The sequence below is a fragment of the Ursus maritimus genome, unplaced genomic scaffold (genome assembly GCF_017311325.1).
Source record: "Ursus maritimus isolate PB19 unplaced genomic scaffold, ASM1731132v1 scaffold_24, whole genome shotgun sequence".
NCBI classification, from domain to species: domain Eukaryota; kingdom Metazoa; phylum Chordata; class Mammalia; order Carnivora; family Ursidae; genus Ursus; species Ursus maritimus.
Genome location: NW_024424897.1, coordinates 35,806,924 through 35,831,525, shown reverse-complemented (window position 1 = coordinate 35,831,525; position 24,602 = coordinate 35,806,924). Strand labels below are relative to the sequence as shown.

Here is a 24,602-nt window from a genome sequence, read left to right as displayed (position 1 = left end):
GGCTCGGTGTGTTACCGGGCAGGCTTTGTTTCTTCCGTGGCTACTAGTCAGCACTCTCTGTAGGCTGTGTGTTTTAAAGATGCCTTCTGCTTTAATGACTTGTGTGACCTCAAGCTTGGGAAAGATTATAGGACCTTTACATTACAGAAATTTGCAACGCTTGCTTGGCGCTGGGGTCACTGCGGAAATCCCCGACACCCTCTGCGTCACACGCGCGCCTTCGTGAGCAGCCACTAAGCTCTGACGCTTAGATGAGAAAGGAGTTAGGCCGAAGTACTAAGAACGCTTAGTTACATCCCAGTCGTGGCGCTAGCCAGGATTTCTGCCGGAAATTTTCCTGCCAAGAACATGTGTCACCAAGTGTTCCCTTCCTATAGTACAGCAGTTATTTCTGGCCTCTTACAAGACTTAGAGTTTGCCTTCGTGCTAGAGAAGCCACAGCCTGCACAGCCGCGGATCGTTCTGTTCTTTTGATGGATTCTCGGCCATGTGCTGAGGTAGCATTTATGGGCTCCTCCGATTTCCCATCGGAACAATTAACTTCATTTTAATTTTCCTATTTAGACAATGGTGCATGTTTATCAAAGTAAATGGTATGAAAACCACAAGGTAGAATTTGGATGGAAACCACTGCCACAGACCAGGCAGGATCTAGAAAATATATATAAGCATGTAGCCACTGACATTGTATTTATGGCTTCTTGCCAAAATAGGCCAAAAATCTAGCAAGTTCTTCCATGAATAAGCAAGGGGCAGCCTACCTGGCAACTGAAGTAAAACAAAGCAGCATGGTGACAAAGCCAGGGCAGCTGGATGACGCCCAGTGGCTTGTAAGGTGTGGACTAGGGGAGAAGCAAGTAAACTTCTGCCGGGTCCCTGAGGAGTTACGTTGCCATATTTATTAGCAGTTAACCGAGTGACGTTTGCTTATCATGTTGAGGTTTGGCTTAGGGCATTTTTGTGTGTGTTAACAGTCCAGCAAAGGCAGAGCTTTTGGTAAGCAGCATCTGGTGGCGGGCTCGCTGCTTCGGCGCAGTGCGCTCCCGCTACCCGGAGACCGCTGGAAACAGGACCTTTTATCAGAGCGTCCGCTCCACGCTGTCTTCCAGGGTTCTGGCCTTGTGAGTGATACTGACATGTGCCATCTGCAAGGATGTGAAACGTTGACATAACTCAGCTGGGTTGTCTGTTTGAAGTAACATTCAGAGTTGGCACAGGAACCGTATTTGAACGGAGTTAGTGCAGGGCATCTTTTTTCCAGCATCCACACACAGACACATACACACCCTGACGTTCTTAGTAAAAATTCCAATATGTTATGCAGATATATTTATTAAAAATAATGCTAATATAGTCCTGGGGCACAATGATTCCAAGAGGGTGTTTGCAGCAGATTTCATTATAATATTACTTAACAACTAGATAATAAAGGTTTGGGTTTTTAACTTACAGAATCACTAAATAATAGGAAAGGAAAGAGTAGGGCTAATCCAGTAGAGACTGAAGCTGGTTTCAATCTTCCCTAAGCATTTGTTTGGTTGGCAGCCTTGGGCAAAGCTGGTCTCTAAAGGGTTAATCAGGACCCAAAGTGATTTTTGCACTGAGCTCCTCCCGCACCTGCCATGACGCCTAAAGGCATGGGATTCAGAATAGAGCAGAACCAGTTTATTAAACTGTTCAAATTGTTAAAAATGATTAAAAGCCAGTTAAAGATTTTCATAAACACTATTCCAAAATGTTTTTTAAAATGTTACTAGCAATGTATGCATTCCCCTTATGTTCTTCCCCTCCCTCCCTATCTTTTAAAATAAACTTGAACACCCAGTGTAAAAAACACTTGAGGGAGAACCAAAAGTCAACCATTTGAAAAGAAAGGTGAAGAGGGGAACAGACGGTGAGTAGCAGATGCTGGTACTGCTCGAGGGGCTGCTGATGCAGGCTTTGGTGGCATTATATCCCCCAGTAAGGCATCAGGTGTCGGGACTCTTTCTCATAAACGTCTGGAACTATGCCATACGGCGTCTGTACCATTTTAACTGTCGACTTCCCGAAGAGCTGGCGCTCGTAGTCTATCAGCTGCCTCCAGAAGCCTACGTTGGGCCTGATGACGGGCCTGCGGGCCTTCACCCAGTTGTAGGCCTCCAGCAGGCACACGCTGTGGCACTTCATCAGGTAAGCAATGCAGAGAGTGGCCGAGCGGCTCACCCCCGCGGCACAGTGCACCAGCGTGGCCCCGTGCTTCCTGCTCACGCTGTGGATCTTGTCGGCCACCGTGTCAAAGTACAGTCCGATGGGGGCGTGGGGCATGTCGGCCAGAGGCACTTTAACATATTCAAACTGGGGCCAGTTGAAATTGGGGATCTCGATGGTAGCGTTAACGATGCAGGTGATGCCCCGAGCCTGGAGGAGGTGCCGGTTGGAGGCCACGCTGCCTCTGCCCAGGAAGAGAGAGGAGGTGATTTGAGCGATGCCTCCTACGTCGCCCTCAGAAATCATCCGAGGGGCCATGAGAGTCCGTGGAAGTGTGCTGTGACCTCTGGAGCTCATGAAGATGCCAGCAATCACACTTGCATCGTTGGAAGCAAGACCAGAGGGTTTGGTTTTCTTCCACCAAGGAATGCGAAATCGCCGTCTCCTTCCTGAAAAACACAGGTATCTGTCAGTACTTTGATTCGTCACGGCCTTCTCTAGTTTTGGGGAAGGGGAAGGTGAACGGATTCTACAGTAGAGTACGTTCTTTGTAGACAAATCATTTTCTGTTAATAGGAAAAGTAGCCTAAGACAGCAACATAAAATCAATGTTAAAACTCAGCTCTCTGGTGATTCTATTAAAAGGGGGGGGGGGGTAAATGGAAATCGTCATCCTATTTTAGAAATAATTCTAAACTCAGAGACATGCCCAGCTGGTTCCTGAACAACAATCTTGCAGGGCCTTGCTCTTACTGAAGGGTGTGCTGCTCCTTGGTAATTACGAAGAAATTAGAAATTTTGACCACTCCTAGAGCCGTGTTCTTTCATATACCTCTTGCCTACTTAATTCCAGACATAGAAATCTTAGAAAGGTATAAAAATGATACCACATGAGGTAATATATTCAAGGAATTTCCTTTAAAAACTGAAAACAATGAATTCAGACTGAGTTACAGAAAAGTCAAGACCTTAGCCCTTTGTTATTTAAAAAAAAATAGCTAAGGGGTGCCCTAGGTGACTCAGTCAGTTGAGCATCTGACTCCTGATTTTTGGCTCAGGTTGTGATCTCAGGATCATGAGACGGAGCCCTGCTTCAGGCTCCGTGCTGGGTGTGGAGCCTAAGATTCTCACTCTACACACACCCCCCCACGCTCTAAAATATATCATTCATAAATTCAATCGCTAAATAGTAACACGCTGCAGCATTTCCATGGCAATAATCCCAGGCACTATGAAGGCCATGATCTTACATCAGTCTACGGGGCGCCTGGCTCAGTCAGTAGCACATGTGACTCTTAATCTCAGGGTCATGAGTTTGAGCCCCAGGTTGGGTGCAGAGATTACTTAATTTTTTAAAAAACACATTACTCTAGGGGCACCTAGGTGGCTCAGTCAATTAAGCATCTGCCTTCAGCTCAGGTCCCGATCCCAGGGTCCCCTGCTCAGTGAGGAGCCTGCTTCGCCCTCTGCCCCTCCCTCCACTCATGCGCTCTAAGTTCATGAACATTTTATGACCTGACCCTGGGTGTGGTTAAAAGAGAACGTCACCTTCCTCAGCCAAATTTCAGCTCCAAGACGAATCCCCTTGGCTTCAGATGCGTGTTGGAATTAAAATTTAGTTTAAGATTTGAAGATCTAATGAGAGTCATTAGTACAGTGTTTAAAAGACTATATACTGTCTATATAGGACACCAGTAACAAAAGAAATAGAAAATGCTGGCTTCCTGAGATTTTAGACCGATCACTTCCTCACACTGCTGTATAGTCTGGGCCTGCTGGGAAATGTGCTCCTCCCCACCCAGGGTACCGTAGGGACCCCTGAAATGACTGCAGCTGGACAAGAACATCCTCGGTGCCCCAAAGGTGGTGCTAGAGCCAACTCACCTGTGAGGAATCTGGTTACTCCACAGTCCTGGGTCAGGATCTAGAAAGTCCTAACTGAGCGTGCTGGTCACAGTGGGTACAAATCAGATCTGCAGAAAGACAAGGGGGCAACAATGTGGCCAGTCAGGAAGTTCAAAAGAATTCCTCCTGGGTTTTATTACTAAACTGGGTTTGACTAGAATAAAACTAGCAAGTGGAAAGCATGTTAACTAAAGAAGATGCCAGTAAGAAATAACCTGAGTCTCAGCTTTTTGTTAATGACACGTAACTCGTGTTGTAATAAATGTAAGTACAGTTTCGGCCATAACAAAGACAAATTTTTGAAAGGAAATGTACTAAGGCACTGCTCACGGGGCCGGAGAAAGATGCAGAACCATGTGTGCCCTCCGTGCACCAGCGGCGTGGGAGACCGTGCGGCCGGCCGGACGCCAGGGGACAGCCCCCCCGAGCGCCGGCCACCGCGGACAGCACCGAGACCGCCCCTGCTCTTCCGCGTTGGCCCCTTAGCTTTGCATTTATGTAACAGTACGGTGCGCACCAATGAAAACATGCGCTCCTCCCCTGCCTGTCCCTCCGCTCTGGGAGGGTCCCAGGTAGCCATCACACTCAAATATATACCTAGTTTTTACAGCCCTGTTGAGGCGTGACTGACGTCCGAGCTGCTGCAGCACTTGACCAAGTATGCAACTCGAGGAGTTCTGAATTCTGTGCCTACACTGCACACACCATGACTCAACACGATCAATCCATCGCCCCCTCCAGATTTCCTCGTGCTCCTTGAATCCATCGCTCCCTCACCCTCGAGCCCCACCGCCAAGCAACCATTGATGTTCTGTCACTATTTTCACATTTCCTAGACTTCACGTAATGGAATCCCAATGCGAGGATTTGTTGGTATGGCCTGGCTCTCACGCAGCAGTTATTCTGACGTTCTCCTCAGTTGCTGCGCGGATCAACAGCTCCTTCCTTCACGAGGCTGGGTGCTGTTCCACGGCGCAGACGCGGCAGGTTTATTCGCTTACTCGGGTCTGGCCGCGGAGCCTGTTACAAGTGCAGCTGATGGAGACCATGACGTGAAACCTCCACGTACAGGCCGCCGTGCGGACGTGCGCCCTCCTTTCTCTCGGTTAGACAAGGAGGAGCGGAAGGGCTGGATCATAGGACATGGTCACGTTTAACATTTATTAAAAGCTTTAAAAATAGTTCTAGCATGGGGCCTGACGGGCAGGCGTCTAACGAAGCACATACGGATGTAAGCATCCACTGCAGTCCTCTCCAGAATGCCCGTCTTTCCCAGACAGGAGCTTCTCCGTGTGTCTGTGCCCTGGGTCCCATGGGACTGTAACAAATGAAGAGCCCACTCTCCCTGGCTACCACCCTCAGGGCACTGCACGGACTGTTCTTCTGTGAAAAAGCCTATTGCTTGTCCTGGAGCTTTAGCCTTAGGGGCAGGCTTCTGCCTTGGCACATATCTGGGGGCCCACTTAGGCTTACTCCAGGGACCAAAGCCAGGGGATGCCATCTTTGGGTCTTCCCTCTGCCCTACTCCTAGTCTCCAGTATCTCCTGGAAAGGAACTTGTACACCTGTCTGATGTCCTGATTTTTGTGACTGCTGTCCAGTGGACACTTCTAGACCACCAGGCTCTGCTGGCCAATGAAAAGGACACTTGCAGTCCCACAGGACTATGTTTATCTGCATATGTTAGAAGCTGCTAAGTGACATCCTCCCCTTTAGAACACTGATAGGTCTTGTCACACGTGAAACAACTGGGAGCCACTAAAAATAGGCTGCTTGGACAAAGGTTTGAGTGAAAACCAAAACGAAGGCAGTCCTGAACGATAAGGTTCACCTCCTACAGGAGGCCACTCCTTCAAGACTGGGAGAGGTGGCTGTTTTATCTAATGCACAGAAACCAACCCAGAGTGGAGGAAAATGAAGAAACAGAAAAATATGTTCCAAATGGAAGAACAAGATAAAATCTCAGAAGTAGTCCTTAATGGAAACAAGTGATTCACCTGAGAGTTCAAAAGAATGGTCATAAAGGTGCTCACTGAACTTGGCAGAAGAGTGAACACAGTGAGAGCTTCAACAGATAGAAAATGTAAGTACCGAAGAGAAATCACAGAGCTGAAGAACACACTAACTGAACTGAAAAATAAATGAGAGGGTTTCAACAGAACTGCCTGACACAATCCGAGCAGCAAAAGAATGAAAAAGTGAAGACAGCTTAAGGTACTTACGGGACATCAAGTGGACCAACATTCACATTACAGGGGTCCCAGAAGGAGAAGAGAAAGGAGCACAAAACTTATTTGGAGAAATAATGGCTGAAAGCTTCCCTAGCCTGGCTGGAGAAGGAAACAGACATCCAGATCGAGCAAGCTCAGAGAATTCCAAATAAGAAGAACCTAAAGGGACCCACACTAAGTCACATTATAATTAAGCTGTTAAAATACAAGGAGAGAATCTTAAAAGCAGCAAGAGAAAAATAACTTGTTACATACAAGGGAACTCCCTATAAGACTGTCAGATTTTTCAGCAGCAACTTTGCGGGCCAGCCCGGAGTGGCACGCCATGCTCAAGGCAGTGAAAGAAAACACTTCGAAGCACACTCGGCCCAGCAAAGCTGTCACACAGCAGTGAAGGAGAGAGAGTTTTGAACTACAGGAGTTCATCACCACTAAACTGGCCTTTCAAGAAATATTAAAGGGACTCCTTTAAGCTGAAAAGAAAGGGTGCTTATTAGTAACAGGAAAACACATAAAAGTATAAATCTCACTGGTGAAGGTAAATACAGTAAAATTTAGAATAATATAAAGGTGGTAGATTAATCACTTATAAAGCTACTATGGGGATGCCTGGGTGGCTAAGTCGGCGAGCCCAGGGTCCTGGGATGGAGTCCCACGTAGGGCTCCCCACTCAGTGGGGAGCCTGCTTCTTCCTCTGCCCCTCCCCCTGCTCGTGCACTAACAAATAAAATCTTAAAAAAAAAAAAAAAAAAGCTACTCTGAAGGTTAAAAGAAGTATTAAAAATAACTATAACTACAGTAACTAGTTAAGGGATATACAAGATAAAAAGATGCAAAATGTTAACATCATAGGGGCGCCTGGGTGGCTTAGTTGGTTAAGTGTCTGACTCTTGGTTTTTCGGCTCAGGTCATGATCTCAGGGTTGTGAGATCGAACTCTGAGTTGGGCTCCACACTCAGTGGGGAGTCTGCTTCCCCACTCCCCCTCCCCACACTCATACGTGCGCTCTCTAAAATGAATAAATCTTTAAAAAGTAATTTAATGGGGTACCTGGATGGTTCAATCAGTTAAACGTCTGCCTTTGGCTCAGGTCATGATCCCAGGATCCTGGGATCAAGCCCTTCAGCAGGGAGCCTGCTTCTCCCTCTCCTTCTCCCCTCCTTCCCCCACCCCCATTCATGCTTGCTCACTTGCTCTCAGATAAATAAATTCTTAAATAAAATGTGACATCAAAAATATATAATTGGGATGTGTGTAAAAGTGTAGAGCTTTAGAATGTATTCAAATTTAAGTTATCAACTTAAAATAGACTCTTGTAAGTTGTTATATGTAAACCTCACAGTAACCACAAAGCAAAAGCCCACAGTAGGTACACAGAAGATAAAGGAATCTAAGCATACCGCAAAGTCATCAAATCACAAAGAGAGCAAGAGAAGAAAGTAAGAGAGGAATTACAAAACAGCCAGAAAACGAACAAACTGGCAGTAAGTGTGTACCTATCAATAATTACTTTAAATGTAAATGGACTAAATTCTTCAAATGATAAAATGGCTGAATGAAAAAAGACCCATCTATATGTTGCCTACAAGAGACTCATTTCAGATGTAAGGACATATGCAGACTGAAAGTGAAGGGCTAGAAAAAGACATTACATGGAAATGGAAACCAAAAGAAAGCTGGAGTAACTATATTTACATCAGACGAGAAAGACTTTAAAACAAAGACTGTAATAAAAGATAAGAAAGGCATGGCATAATGATAAAGGGGTCAATTCAACAAGAGGATGTAACATTTGTAAATAATTATGTGCCAAACAGGGGTGCCCGGCTGGCTCAGTCGGCAGAGTGACTCTTGATCTCAGGGTTGTGAGTTCGAGCCCCACATTGGTGTAGAGATTAAAAATATTTTTTAAAAATTATGCACCCAACATAGGGGTACCTAAATATATAAAGCAATATGAACAGACCTAAAGGAAGAAATAGACAGCAATACAATAATAATAGGGGACTTTAACAACCCACTTTCATTAATGGATAGATCATCCAAGTCAGAAAATCAATAAGGAAACATTGGTCTTAACACCTTAGACCAGATGGACTTAACATATACAAAACATTCCATCTAGAAGCAAGAGAATACACATTCTTAAGAGTACATGGAACATTCTCCAGGATAGATTATAAGGCCACAAAACAACTCTTAATAAATTTAAGAAGACTGAAGCAATGCCTCGCATCTTTTCTGACCATAGTGGTAAGAAACCAGAAATCAACTACAGGAAGAAAACTGGAAAATTAACAAATACATGGAGATTAAACAACATGCTACTGAACAACCAATGGCTCATAGAAGAAATCAAAAACTACCTTGAGACAAATGAAAATGGAAATATAGCATACCAAAATTTATGGGATGTGGCAAAAGCAGTTCTGAGAAGGAATTTTATAGTGATAAATGCCTACAGCAAGAATCAAGAAAGCTCTCAAAAGATTTAACTTTACACTTCAAGGAATTAGAAAAACAAATGATGCCCAAAGTTAGAAGGAGGGAGATAACAAAGGTGAAAGTAAAAATAGAGACTAAAAAAACACTAGAAAAGATCAATGAAACTAAGAGCTCGTTCTTTGAAAAGATAAAAATTGACAACCTTCAGCTACGCTTAGCAAGGAAAAAAGAGAAAGGACTCAGATTAATAAATTCAGAAATGCGAGAAGTCATGATCAATATTACAAAGAAATACCAAGGATCATAAGAGACTACTTTAAACAATTATACACCAACAAATTTGACAACTTAAAAGAAATGGACAAATTCCTAGAAACATACAACCTGCCAAAAATGAATCATGAGGAAATAAAAAATATGAACAGACCACCAACTCATAAGGAGATTGAATCAGAAATCAAAAACCTTCCAACAAACAAAAGTTCAGGACCACTCAGCTTCACTGGTGAATTCTACCAAACATTTAAAGAAGAATACATACGACCTTTCTCAAACTCTTCCAGAACATACAAAAGGAGGGGACACTTGCAAACTTATTTTACAAGGATTATGTTGATACTAAAACAAGACAAGGACACCACAAGAAAATTATAGGCCAATATCCCTGATGAACATAATGCAAAAATCCTCAACAAACATTAGCAAACTGAATGCAACAATACGTGAAAAGAATCATGCATCACCATCAAGTGGGATTTGTTCCAGGCATGCAAGAATGGTTCAACATTTGTAAATCAATGTGTTACACCGCAATGAGATTATCACTTTACACCCATTACAGTGGCCATTACAAAAAGACAAGAAATAACAAGTGCTGGTGAGAATGTGGAGAAAAAGGAACCCTTGTGCACTGTTGGCAGCAATGGGAATTGGTGTCATTGAAAATAATACGGAAGTTGCTCAAGAAATTAAAAATAGAACTACCAGGGGTGCCTGGCTGGCTTAGTCGGTAGCACATGTGACTTCTGATCTCGGGGTGATAAGTTCAAGCCCCACGTTGAGGGTAGAGATTACTCAAAACAAAACAGGGGCGCCTGGGTAGCGCAACTGTTAAGCATCTGCCTTCGGCTCAGGGCATGATCCCGGCATTGTGGGATCGAGCCCCACATCGGGCTCCTCTGCTGGGAGCCTGCTTCTTCCTCTCCCACTCCCCCTGCTTGTGTTCCCTCTCTCGCTGGCTGTCTCTGTCAAATAAATAAATAAAATCTTTAAAAACAAAACAAAACAAAACCCTACCATATGATCCAGCAGTCCACGTCTGGGTGCTTATCTGAAGAAAATAAAAACACTAACTTGGAAAAAACATATGCACCCCTATGCTCATCGCCAAGATACGGAAACCACCTAAGGGTCCACTGATACAGATGGAAAAGATAAAGAATATGTGGTATATAAACACAATGGGATGTTATTCAGCCATAAAGAAAATCTTACATTTGAGATAACATGAATAGACCTTGAGGGCATTTTGCTAAGTGAAATAGGTCAGAGAGAGAAAGACAAATATTGTATCAGTTATATATGGAATCTAAAAAGAAAATGAAAACGAGCTCATAGATCCAGAGAACTGACTGGTAGTTGCCAGAGGTGGGGGAGGGGGCACTAAATGGGTGGAGGAGGTTAAAAGATACAAACTTCCAGTTATAAAATAAATAAATCATGGGGATGTAATGTACAAGTTAACATTTACTGTACTGCATATTTGAAAGTTGCTATGGGGGCGCCTGGGTGGCTCAGTCGTTAAGCGTCTGCCTTCGGCTCAGGGCGTGATCCCAGCGTTCCGGGATCGAGCCCCACATCAGGCTCCTCCGCTGGGAGCCTGCTTCTTCCTCTCCCACTCCCCCTGCATGTGTTCCCTCTCTCGCTGGCTGTCTCTGTCAAATAAATAAAATCTTAAAAAAAAAAATAGTTGCTATTAGTAAATCTTAAAAGTTCTCCTTACAAAAAAAATTTGTAACTATACAGTGATGGATATTACTAGACTTATTGTGATGATCATTTTGTGCTAATGTAAATATCAAATCATTATGTTGTATACCTGAAACATAATGTTACGTATCAATTACACCTCAATAAAAAAATAAATGAAACAGTTATAGCTTCATAATGCAGTGGTTCTCAAACTTTAGCATGCATCAGAGTCTTGTTAAAACAGATTTCTGAACGACACCCCAAGAGTTCCTGATTCAGTAGTGCCAGAGGGGGGCTCAAGAACTGGCATTTCCGAGGTGATGCTGCCAGAGGACACACTTCGAGAACCACTGTGAAGGTCGGCACTGGGGTGAACCACTGGTTCCCTGCTTCAAGACCGAGGAACTCAGTCCTGATAAGTCACAAGTCTCTTCCCACAGTCTGCCCTTTTCTGAAGGGTAATGCCTCACCCAAGGTTACAGCCTTCTCTGGGGACCAGCATCGTATACCAGCATACACGCAGCACATAAGTGAAATCACACCATGATGAGGAACAGGAAGTAGTCACCTAAGGAAATGTGTGCGGATGTGTGTTAGGTGGAAATGGAAATGGGCCGAATTTATATAGGAGAACATCCTGTCCTGCCGCAGAGCACAGTCTCGTGCCACTTCCAAGTCTTTCCCTGGCACAATCCTAGTGATTTAGAAAGCAAAGTCACTGTAGTAATAAGCACAAAATTAGGCTCTCAAACTGCTGGTGATAACTCCCTCCTGACTGTGGAAAATCTGGAAGATGCTAATCAAATTTCCAACCAGGTTATTTAGTCACTGCCTAATTAATAGTAACTCAGTCTTGTGGTCTCCCAAATCATCATTCTGTTTGGGAAGCCACTTGCCCTCCTGAGGCAAAGGTCCCAGACTCACTGGTCTTTGCGGCGGAAGTGTCTTCATCAAGGGGAAATAATGGATGGCCCGGAAGCCTAACTTCCTCTGCTAACTCTCCTTTGTCGGGCAGTGATAAGGTACTTGGTACTGCAGAGAAAACAGATTGTCAGTCCTCAGGGCAGAATCCAAGTGAGACAGACACGATGCTCCCTCCCTGCTGCTGCCATCAGTCTCGTGCCAACAAACCTGCATCACATCGCCAAAGCTGGGTCTAAGGTTTAGAAAAACAGCTTCTGCCAGAGAGCGCGCAGAGGGCACAGATTTCCCTGAGGCTCCTCTGACAAACACTCCTGACCCTTTTACAGATCAGAAAATAGAAGGTTCAGAAAGGCTGAGACGATTTCCACTTCGAGAAGATAAGTGACAAGCAGCAAAAGACCCAAGGTGTCTGGGCTCCTAGCTCCAGCCCACGCGCTGCCGTTCTGCGTGACCGTGGGGAGCGGCTGCGTTCTCACTACCTGCCTTACAGCACCACCGCCGGGACCTTCAGTGTGGGAAAGGGGTCTTGGGTCTGCCAAGAACAGTGTGTTTAAATGCTGCTTACAGAAAAGCCCAGCTGGACTGAGCTACTGCAGCTTCTCCTGTTGCCCAGAACTGGGAAATAGTGCCGCAGACTGGTGTACCATTCAGGACACACACAGCCCCGATAGCAGAGGGCCCTCAGCAAGGGCTGGTTCCACAGTAAGCACAGCAAGAAGCCCTAGCGTGCTCCAGTGCCAAGACCAGGAGATTCTGGCCATACAGAAGGAAAGAATACATGTGTATTACGTCACCGGTTCATCAAAATCATCTCAGTCAATGTGTACTGGAGGACAGAAGAAGGGGCTCTCTTAGCACAGTACAACACTGAGGCACGTTCGAGGGATCCAAGCAGCAAGGTACTCTGAGTGAACTCCCAGCGCAGCACACATGTCTCTGAGATGACCAGAGGGGGTGCCAAGGAAAGTTCATGTCGCTGTCCATGGTGGTCAACGCAGTCCTTCCACATTGCTCTGGCAGCTACCTTTACTTCTTGGAGGGAAAAATGCTTTCCGGGCCAGGAGAATGGGGATGGGGTACAGTACAAGACAAAAAGGAGGAGCTGTCCTAAACCAACCCCAAAGAGGTACTTTTTTTTTCCCCTCCACAAGTTCTAACATCTTGCTGGTCTGTCTGAATAATAAACATCAAGGCACTAAAGTGCTAAGCAAAAATGCAGAATTAGTGTCTGCCCAGGTGGCCTGTAATCTCGATGCATGAGCTAGTAACAGCTGACTGCTCCCTGCACCAGGAAAGTCCTGGGATGTGGGCACCAGCCTGGAGTCTGCACTGGCGTCTACACCTGAAGCAGCCTTGGAATCGCTACCTGGTGTCCCAATCTGCTCAGAGCATCCATCCCAATGCCACGGACACTAGTTTTCTTCCTACTTTTTTTTTTTTTTTGTAATCATAGCAAATAACCACCAGAATAAGCAGTTAGAAACTGATATTCTATCACTGCTTTCTCCCTTCTCATATTGAATAAGCAGAAAATGGCCATAGTGATGCTAGAGATGACCCTGTCAAATGACCTGACTAAATTATTTTCAGTTGTAGGAATTTCAGAAGGACATAGTATATGCTAGAGGCCTACACTGTGGGGTTTTTTGTTGTTGGTTTTTTTTTTACCTGAAAAGCCTATGTAATCACATTTTCTCCTGTTAAACATTTAAAGTTTTTTTTTTTTAAAGAACTAGATAAAGTCACCTCTTTAAAATAGAAGCATATTACCTACATTGCCATAAATAAATAAATGCTACTTTTCTCATTAATTTTCATTATTAAATTACAAATGTGTTCCACTGGGGGAAAAAATTAAAATACTCTTAAAAATAAAACTCATAGGGATGACTGGGTGGCTCAGTTGGTTGGGCTTCTGCCTTTGGCTCGGGTCGTGATCCCAGGGTCCTGGGATCGAGTCCTGTGTGGGGCTCTTTGCTCAGCAGGGAGTCTGCTTCTCCCTCTGCCTGCAGCTCCCCCTGCTCATGCTCTCTGACAAATAAAATCTTAAAAAAAAAAAAAAGAATACAATTCAAACAAATGTTGAGTTATATTTGTATCAAAATAAAATGAAATAAAAGATACAAATTGTTCTCGCTCATCTGGAAAGCTTTAGTAATTTGGCTAAAACACCTCAACACTCACTTCTGGAGGAGGGGCTGTGTTTGCTCTCCCACCGCACAGATGCACTGATACGATGTCCTGGGATGAGGGTAAACACACATGATGCACATAAAGCTAAGGACAGAGTCCCCATGCTGGCGGCCACAGATCTTCCCCCGTGCGACACACAATGGCTGTAGAGCAACGGCCCGCGTGGTTGGGATCTGACTGCGCACCTCGATGTCCTCGGGTGCGTGCCATGAACCAAGCCCAACCAGCTGCTCAAGAGTACACGCAGCCCAAAGAATGATGTGGGCGGTCCACTCAATGAGAGCAGGGAAAAAGTATGACAATATGGTGACATACACAGTTGCACAGACCTTAAGAAGTTTAGTTCCGTATGCTAAGTTCGGAGGTTCCCATGTTGGAAATAGAACGGGGAGAGTACTGGAAGAGACTGTTAATAACTATAAAAGGTGAAAGCATATATTTATTCGGGTATCATGGGGTAATCTGTTCCTATCTGGAACTGAATTTTTGAGTTTGATCCTCACCCACCTAGGTGGTAAAATTACTTGCCACTCGTTCACACAACAGTTTTACTGAGTTCATGCCATGTGGTCAACACTATTCTAAGTGATGTGGGGATTGTGGGGAAAAGGTCTCTGCCGCAAATGGCCACAATATCTCCGATCCCACTTGACCTTCTTACAATGTGACCAACTCAACCAAAAGAGTACAATAGAAATAATACTCCTGAGGCTAGATTATAAACATGTCACACACCCTTGCTGTCTCAGGACTTAGTCTTAGAACCCAGCTGCTATGCTGTGAGGAAGCTCAACAGAGTTACCATGTGGTGAGGTCACACGCAGATGTTCCAGAGAGCAGCCCAGCTGAGGTCCCAGCTGACAGCCAGGATCAACTAGGAAATACGTGAGTAAAGACAAATCGATGATTCTAGCTCCCAGCCATCGAGTCATCTACAGTCTTTGACTATCCCACCATTGGCCCCAGACACTGTGGAACAAACAGAAGTTGTCCCCACTACATGAGGTCCAAATTCCTGACCTACAGGAATCTGTGAGCAAAATAAAAATGGTTGTTTTTACACCACGGAGTTTTGGGATGGTGTGCTATGCAGCAACAGCTAGAACAGGGATATTAAGGTTTAACACAAACCATCATCCTGTGCTAGGAGTCTATCATCCTAAAGGGATGACACAAGATACACTATAAAACAGTTGAATAACCACAGGAGATCAACTAATATTAAGTGACCCAGATGAGTGGTGCAAACAGTGGGTACCTTAGCAATTCAGAGAAGGCACAGGCTCAAAGCAAACAGTCAATGGGGCTGAAAAACAGACCTGTTTCTTGGGGAGGTGTCTCATAGATGATACTATCGTGCTTTTTCTCCAGTCCATTTAAAACATACTGCCATTTATGGGCACCTGGGTGGCTCAGTTGGTTAAGTGTCTGCCTTCAGCTCAGGTCATGATCTCAGGGTCCTGGGATCAAGCCCCGTGTCAGACTCCCTGCTTGGTGGGGAGTCTGTTTCTCCCTCTCCATCTGCCATGCCCCCCTCTGCACTCTCTCCCACTCTCTCAAATAAATAAAATCTTTATAAAAAAAAATAAGACATACTGCCATTCTTGACATTCAGGAGCCTTCTTACTTTCAGATTCCAAATAGAGAACACAAGCCTTTTCTATAACCCCTCACTACTCCAAGTGTGATCCAAGACCTGGCAGCATCAACCCCGAGCTGGACAGAAATGCATCATCTCGGGCCCCATCCTAGACCTATGGAATGGGATTCCACAGTGAACAAGATCCCAGGTGATCTATATACACAGGAAAGTGTGAGAAGCATCGCTCTCAATCAGCCTGTCTGTCCCACTGGACTTGCTGGAAAACAAAAAACAAAAAGCAAAAACAATAACTCAAGTGCCTACTTTGTTGAACCCACGTGAACATGCTCAGCCTCACATGGACAGTATTGTTCTGCTGTCACGGTTTCCAGATGAGGAATCAGAGGTAAATGGAGGTTAAGAGGCTTTCCCAGACTCTTCATAGAAAAGTAGTAACCCCACTGGGACCAGAGCCCCTTTCCCATGAGTTGTTTATTTGTTGATTAGTCATACCATCTGACCATGACAGGTCAACTGATCGAAGGACTAACAAAATGTCCCCATTTCATGGGGGAAGAAAACAAACACTGCAAAGAAAAAATATTAAGGCACATAAGGTCAGTCTCATTGTGCTTGATCTATAATGTGGATATGAATCTAAGAAATCCTACACTGGTATGTGGTATGAGATGGTCTTAGGGTGTGAAAAATCTGATAAACCTAAACCAAAAAAATGCTTGCAAAATCCCACAATCATATTTAAATTTGTTTGGTGAGAACTAGAAACCAATTTGTGCCACAGCCTATATAAATACTTTAAAATCTTCAAGGAGTAAGTGGTAAAAATTAAATATGAATCACAGATTCTTGGTTAAGCAGTGAACTTTGATTTATATAGGTCAGAACACCTATATGCAGAGTACTTTAAAAAAAAACAACACAGCAATTAAACCCAAAATAGATAAAAATGTGCCTCAAAATTGCCGAAGTCACTATCACCCTCTGAGAAGCAAGACTATGAAATCTCAGAAAATACAGATTTTTTATTTTAATAAATAAGATCTCAGTCCTTAAAAGTTCATTACTACTTTAAGGAAGACAAAAAAGAATTTATAAATTAAAATAAAGTTCACAGGACTAAGAGCTCAACCAGTGAATACCTGACAACCTTCAATCATTTCACTCTGTCTTACTGGACGTATCGGCATCCTTAAAACTCAAGCAGTGAGCCTTAACTTTCTCCCTACAAGGATTTCTTTATCATACCCATGGCCCAATTCCACATTTTTGGTGATTTCATAGCAAATTAACTTCATTTATAAAGTACTGATAAATTAATTTCCCTTTTTTCTTATAAATCAAAGGCATCTAATTACCCACTAGCGTTTCTGAGCAGAGTAAGATAACCAGGTAAGTCTCTTGAATTTACTAGAAAGAGGGAAGCCGATGAAGCTCTGTGCCCTTTCCCTGCTGGGACAGCAGACCTACCATGTTCTGAGGGCAACTGGGTGTGTCCGGGCCCCCCTGTAGCAAAGGGAGGAATCAAGTTTTTAGCTAAATGGAAGTGCAGAGGATCCTGAAGTTATTCCCTTAATTGTCTCCTGAAAAAATAGTCTAATACAATAAGACAATATACATAATTCTTCATGGCAGTTGTTACTGTATTAGCATAATTTATATAGACTGTATTACTGTTATTCACAGGCTATGAGAGAATGCGGTGGCTGCGAACCTCACGCTGCTGTGCTTCCAATCAGGGGTTGGCAAACCACGGCAGGCAGCCCATGTCTAGCCCGCCACATGCTTCTGTACAGCCCATGAGCTCAGAATGGCTAAAAATTAAGTTACAAGCACAGTACACTTCATGGCCTATAAAAACTGTATGAAATTAAAACGACAGTGTCCCTGAAGTTTCACGGTAACACAGCCGCGTTCGTTTGTTACATATTAACTACGGCTGATTTCCTGCTGTTGAGTTGAGAAGTTGCTGCAGAAAAGGTATGGCCCACGAGATTAAAATATTTACTACCTGACCCTCTACAGTTCAGAAAGCTTAGTTGAAATGATGTTCTGAAGCCATCACCCTATGGCAAAGTGTGGACCGAAGGACCCCTGCATGAGAATCACACGAGCTGCTGGTTAGGAGGCGTATTCCGAGGCCCCACCTCAGACCTAATAATCAGAATTTCCAGGGGTAAAAGCCTGAGAATGTATATTTCTAGCGAGTATCTTTGCAAAAGGAATTTAAAATAACATTAAGCGGCGCCTGGACGGCTCAGGTGGTTAAGGTTCCAATTCCTGATTTCAGCTCAGGTCTCCATCTCAGGGTGGTGAGTTCAAGCCATGTGCTGGGCGTGGAGCCTACCTCAAAAAACAAGTGACTTGGACTTGTGGTGTTACCTAGACTTAACATATAAACCTGGGTGGCTCAGTCAGTTAAGAATCCGACTCTTGATCTCAGCTCAGGTCTTGATCTCAGAGTCTTGAGTTCAAGCCCTACACTGGGCCCCACGCTGGGCATGGAGCCTAATAAAAAAACAAACAAATGAACAAACAAAAAGACATAATCCCGTATGAAAACAAGTTTCACTTCATTTGCATTTTGGATCATCTTAATCTGAAAATTTAAACCAGGTAGTTGAAACTCTGTAAAATACTGAATACTCCAGTTTTTAGCAAGAATCATGTGCAATGACGTACAACCTCTAACCCTGAAAGAGTTCATTTCTAAAAGTCCTAACACGACATACGTGACAGTGCGAGTTAAAGGCTACTGAAGATTTCTGCGTCCTTCTGACATTCATCAAAAATGCACTGTTTAATTTTAAACAAACAGATATTTAAATAAATCAAGTGGGAGGGAGTGAAACCTATCAAATTCATGGGGGATGGTTGCCTCAGTGGGGAAGGAAGGGAAGGGGGCCCAAGGAGAATTCAACTTTATAATCTTCACCCCGTTTTTTAATAAAAGAGAGAAAATATGACCAATTTGGGGTGGTAATGATATAAATTTGTTCTTTATAATTTTCTATATGAATTTCTTTGGAATTTCTTTTGTTTATTCATTTATTATTACTTTTGAGAGAAAGAGGGATGGAGGGAGGGAGAGAGAGAGAGCATGAGCAGGGGGAGAGGGGGAGGGAGAGAGAATCTCAAGCAGGATCCATGCCCAGCACAGAGCCTGACATGGGGCTCAATCTCACAACCCTGAGATCATGACCTGAGCCGAAATCAAGAGCTGGACACTTAACTGACTAAACCACCCAGGCAGTGCCCCAGTATATGACTGAAATTTCTAAAAATAAAAATTATTTGGAATAGAAGAAAATTAACTACAACAAATGGCTGTCAACACAAACCCCCCTCCAGGCTCTGGACTGCACCTGCTCTTCGCATGGGAGCCAGACTCACAGCTGATGTAGTAGGAGAACTTGGCAAGGACACCACAGTGCACAAGAGCTAAATTAGTGAAATTCTTAATTATAAATTTTGATTTCAGATTTGTATGTAACTTGCATGCTGACAGTACTCTCCTGGATTTCATTTTTACCAGTACTTCCTGAAAACGTCAAGCAAGCTCACAGTCTCTCTCCTGCAGTCGAGGACGGCTGGTGCTTCACGTGCTCACTGTCTGCCGCAGAAATGTTTACTAGTTCAACAGAAGCAGCGTGCTCTACCCGAAGAGGCTTCTCCCGCGTTACCCACAAACTCGAAGACCTAAGGAGTCGAGAAAACCTGCTGCCACAGGCCCGTGATGCTGAAACTATTCTAGGACAAAGGCAGAAGTTAAGACCAGCAGTTGCCTGTGAATTTGTCGGCTGAGACTCTGAGAAGGCAGGGGGAAAAGCTGGCCGAACTGTGAGGGCCACGGCAGAGGTAGTTAAAACTGGGTCAGTGCTAAGAGCAAGAATGGCAAGTGGCAAGGTGAGCTGGGAGGGCCGTGGGTGTACGTGACCCTGTGTGGCCAGTATGGCCACGACCGCAGCACCCACACCCCACCCCCTGCCCTGCAGCAGGTGGGATACAGAGCTCTTCCATCAACTACTGCCCGCCCGAAGGGATTACCAAAGAACACAAATAGGACTTCTCACCACTCAGATTAAGAGGCTCTGACACTCCATTTTATCCTTTAAAACTTTTAATTTATATAGAAGTAGTTTTTAAAATTATGACAATTTTAGAGAATCTGAAAAAAACTTTAATATGTAAGTGAAAAATACTCATGATTTATGGAAAGCCAGAAATAGAGCATATAGCCATTTCTAAGATGCCTTACAGAAGAAATTGAAGAACTACAAATCTCACATTCTTTGGACTGTTCTTCCTTTACCCCTCCAACTAAGAAAAAGGATAGCCCTGAGGGTATTTTCTAAACCTACAGAACCGTAGAACATTCTACTCCAAGGACAGAAGCAAACTGTTAGCAAATAATACTAGGCACTGTAGATATTCAACAAACACCTGCCCTGACATAACCTCCCCATCTCTCCGTACCCTTTCCCCCATCCCTTCCCTCTCTCCCCTCCCCCCACCTCGGCCCCCCTGGGGCGCACACTCCACACACCTAGCTGTAAATCCAGCTAGCAACACCAAACACAAGCACTTAAAGTTAACCTGGCAACTGTCTACTCAAAAGCAGAAATTCTGATTTAAACCCAGTTTTAAGTACCTCTACTATGGTATACTAAGGAAGATTTGGGGGAAAAGTACATTTTAAAGACTCTAAAAGACTACTTTATTCCCATAGCAAAGAAGCTGCGGTTCGTTTGGAAACACCAAGGAAAGAGGAGCCTTGGTCTGTGCTCAGTGCCTCTTAAAGGATCTGCACGTGCGCACAAGCGTGATGGGAGGGGCCTCCGAGGGTACGTTAACAAGGACTGGCCTGGGTTCCTACACACATCACACACTAAAGCCAGCACTGCCGGCCTACACATTCAGGGCTGGGCACAAGCAGGCCTTCCCCAGCACAACTCAAGTCACCAAGTCAAGGCATCTAGTGGCCCCAGAGGTAGGATTCACCCAAAACCTTTAAAAGACTCTTAGGTAGGGGCCCCTGGCTGGCCAGTCAGAAGAGCATGCTGGGGTTGTGAGTTCACGCCTGACGTTGGGTGGAAAGATTACTAAAAAAACAAAACAAAACAAAAACACTTAAAAATCTTTTTTTTCTATTCAAAAAAAAAAATCCTTTAAAAAAAAAATAAGACTTCTAGGTAACTGGACACTTTTATTCTTCACTTTGCATATTTAAATTTTCCTATAACTAAGCATCTGTTAAAAAAAAAAAAAAAAGGAAGGCTTTTCTTGGGTGTTTGTCAACCAAACAGAGTGGAAAAACCATCTCTGGCCTTTGGGTGGTATGTTGGTCCGAGCCATACAATTAAACCTATAAGTATATATAAATCCACTGGTACACAAAGGACCAGGGATCAGACCACCCAGGTGACGTTCATTCATTCACACTGTGGTTATCCAAACATTGTGATATCCAAACATACTGTGGTTCAACAACAAATACAGTGGATTATAAATTCAAGGCTGACACCACTGGAGGAATGCAAATTAGTACCAACCACTTTGGAAATTAGGCAACAGCTAGTAAAGCTGCAGATAAACACACCTGTAGCCCCTGTTCCTAACTGCCCCGGACCAGAAACGACCCAGCTGTCCGTCAACAGATGATAGGTAATTTGTGGTATGTTCAGACAAAAATGAACTAATTACAGTCACAGAAAACACGAATGAATCTTCAAAAAAATACCATGCTGCAAGAATTTTAAAAAGCTGTCAGTGTGTGTGTATATTCCTATATACATACATGCATATATACACACGTATATGTTGACCCCCCCAAAAAAAAGTATTTAAAAGAATACCTACTTTGATTTCATTTGAATAAAGATGAAAACAGACAAAATGAAACTTGTTTGGATATTAATATTTAGGAGAGAAAAACTAGCAACAAGAAAGGAAGTGATTTCCACAAAAATGAGGCTGGGTTACTTCTGGGGTGAGGGGGAGGCTGTCATCGGGAAGTATGGGAGGAAGGTGCTTCTTGACCTTGGAGATGGTTACAGCTGTGTGTTCTTAAAAAAAAAAAATGTATCCATTTGTTTTATATGCTTTTCTGTGCGTTACAATTCACAAGAAAAAGGTTAAGTACATAAAATGTTGATGTCCAGGAATTCAGAACCATTACAGTTCTGGCCAATGTGGGGGAAGAACACTTCCTCTCTATAAATGTCACTATTAGCCTATCAGTTTTGTCAGTTTTCAGGGACCTTATCCTGAAACTACTGATCTGAACAGTGCCCACATTAACACTTGCCTTTGTTTCCCAGTGAAGCTTTCATAAATAACTAAAGCTACTACCCTTAAATGTTCACCTTGTAAGTTTACACCCAGGTGCTGCTGCTTTAGCAACTCTCCCTGCCTTCCGCTATTATGCTTCCTTATAAGAAAAGATGAATACACTAGTAGTCCTAGATATATTTTTTTTAATGGAAAAGTTTTCATTTTCAACCGAGAGTAACACCTAGGATCTTAATGATGTAAGTGCTTTGAGGCTGTTTAAGAAGGGGGCATTTGCCCATCGTCCTGAGGGATACTACCATGCTGCAGAGCGAATGAACCTTTACAACCAGCTGCACTTGAAACACATACTACCTATTCTAGACAGAAGCCAAGTCTCTAGGAACACGACCGATTAATTTTATAATTCATTGCAATTAAAAAATCACTTTGCGCAGACACATAAAAATGCTTAGAAAAGTCGAAGAGGATACACACAAACCAATAAAGATATACACAGCAGTTACTTTTGGGAAAGATACTAAAAAGAAGGCTTTAGCCTTATCTGCAAAGTTCTAAGTTTTACAAAGAGAATTATTAATGAATTTCTGGTGACAGTGAGAAAAAGCATTTTCAATCCACCTTGCCTTAAAATCCCAAATGCAAAGAAATCCACCAAACACACATTCCTCCCTAAAGACCATCATTTAAAAAGGTTAAGGTTTTCATGCTAAAGTTTTAAAGGATTTCCTGGATTTATACACCTGACCAGTATTTTTTATATGAATATACATTTATGCCATTCTATCAGGGAATATTACAAAAATCATACCTGCATTCAACCAATATGAAAGATTTCAGATGAGAACTCAGCATAGACACGTTTGACACTGACGTTAAAACGACTTGGAATGAAGGAAACCGGCTCCTGTTTTATGGGGGAAAGCCAAAAATATCAAGCAACTACCTTCTCCTCCCCCAAGCGTCAGAAGATGAGTCAGAGCTGGAGGCAGGAATAGGGCCCCTGTGTCAAGCCGCCTGTGCAGGGCGCCTTCCTACCTCCACCCCAAAACCCTCTCCCCCCACCCAGGTCAGGGTCCCTGCCTCAGCCTGTCCCTGACATGAATTCTCAGGTGTCCCTGGTGAAGAAGAGGCAGTTATTCATTCCGGGGGCGCCTCATTCCCTGCATTTCTAAAGGGAGTTCACGAACAGGAGGCTTTATGAATCCACAACTAACAATCACCAAATGCAGCTCAAGGGAGTGCAGCTTCCAGACACACTCACACAACTTTGCAAAGAAGACAGCCCCTTTGTTCCCCTCATTTTAAACAACAGGAAACATGCAGGGAGCAGCTGTGACTTGTCCAGAATCACTTAACTTTGTGATAGAGCTGAGTGTCAAGCACCTACTGCTGACACCTGGCCCCAGCCTCTTTGACTTTTAACTGATCTGTACAATCCCAGGGAAGATGTTCCAACATTCCATTTTACTTCTGTGTGGCCTAATGGACTAGGAATTCCAGGAAACTCGGGGTTCAATTTCTTGGTCCATATTCCTTTACCATTAGCAACAAACTGGACCTGGTTCTTTGCCTCTGTTTTTACATCTATAAAACGGGACGTCAGTGCTCTCTACCTACCCCTCCTATAAAACCACAATGAACGGCTGGTTAACACATGCGAATGCCTTGAGGTCCTGCTGGACGGAAAGTACAAGGTAGTTTTGTTTTTGTTTTTGTTTTTTTTTTAATCCCTACACAGCAGAACTGCAATTGTAAGTCACTCCTCCTTCCCTTGCCTCTGGGATGCCCAGTTACCATAACACTGGCTGGTACCAATGGCAACATCCACCTAAATAAAATATAGTTATACAATCCACCAAGGCAGCTCCAGCAGGCGACTCCTCTCACAAACAACTCAACTTCGCTTTGAAGCGAGGGTACTTAGGAGAAATAAGACACGTTAACAGTGTGCACCCCAATCTATCACCGCAGAGAAACACTCAAGTTGAATACTTGGCATTGCTGAAAGTCAAGTTGCTTCTAGCAATGCACCAGAAACCTATGGAAGAGGCAAAGGGCCGCCGACAGCTCCAGAGGCTCGGAGCGGGTGGATGCTGACCGCGGGGGAGGAGGCGGTGGAGAGACCATGGCGCGGCCGGAGTGCAGAGGGTCGGGAAGGAGGAGGAGGAGGGGAGGGGAGCCCACAGGATGCTGGCCAAGGAGCCCGAGGAACGGTACGCGGGGCCGGGGCGTCGGCCGCACCGGGGCGCAGCCGGGGGCGCGCGCCCAGAGCCGGCGAGGCGGGGGGTCTGGCGGCGAGGAGGGGGCGCGGCGGAGGGCCCCGGGCCTCGCCCCTCCCGGCTGCCCAGAGGATGCGAGAACCGCCCGGGAGCAGGTGTGGGGGCCGGCACAAAGTTTCCAGAGACGAGGGTCGCGCGGGTCCCCGGCCGCCGGGTCCCGCCAGCCGCCCCCCGGGGTCGCGTCAGCGCCAAGTCCCGCCCGCCCCCCGGTCCTTGCCCGGGCCCGCGGCCCCCTACCGGCTCGGCCCCGCGGCGGCTGATACTCCGTCCTCCTGCGCGGCTCCCGGCTTCTGCGGGCTGCCCGCCGCGCGCGCCCCTCCTTCTCCCCTCCGCCCGCGCCCGGGGCGGGCCGCGCGCACGCTCCCTGCGCCCCACCGCCCTCTCCCGAGGGGGGGGGCGGGCCGCTCGGGGCGGGGGAGGGGCCTCCGCGCGAGAGGCGCGCTACGGGGCGGGGGGGAGGCCGGCGAGGGACGCGCGGAGCGGCGGGCAGCGCGCGTGCGCACTGCTCCGTCCGCTGCCGCGCGGAGCTGCGGGGCGCACCCGGCGTTTTCCTGGATGTCCCTTGGGTTGG

General features: G+C 45.0%; 1 protein-coding gene across 2 annotated transcripts; it reads right to left on the bottom strand.

Annotated features, from left to right (window-relative positions):
- Nucleotides 1–1,314: 1,314 nt before the first annotated feature.
- Nucleotides 1,315–24,386, bottom strand: DUSP14 (dual specificity phosphatase 14). Of its 2 annotated transcripts, none has more exons than XM_040640958.1 (3): nt 24,269–24,386; nt 4,075–4,163; nt 1,315–2,639 (listed from the first exon to the last, which is right to left on the bottom strand). In XM_040640958.1, exon 3 carries the CDS (start codon nt 2,545–2,547, stop codon nt 1,951–1,953), a length of 597 nt encoding a protein of 198 aa, XP_040496892.1. In that variant the 5' UTR covers nt 2,548–2,639; nt 4,075–4,163; nt 24,269–24,386; the 3' UTR covers nt 1,315–1,950. The 2 variants fall into 2 exon arrangements, with proteins under 2 accessions (XP_040496892.1, XP_008693658.1); XM_008695436.2 differs by lacking the exon at nt 24,269–24,386 and adding an exon at nt 22,561–22,631.
- Between the last annotated feature and the right edge of the window lie 216 nt (nt 24,387–24,602).

Excerpts from the sequence above, each read along its gene's own strand:
- DUSP14 (XM_040640958.1), bottom strand. The coding sequence starts at position 2,547 with ATGAGCTCCAGAGGTCACAGCACACTTCCACGGACTCTCATGGCCCCT.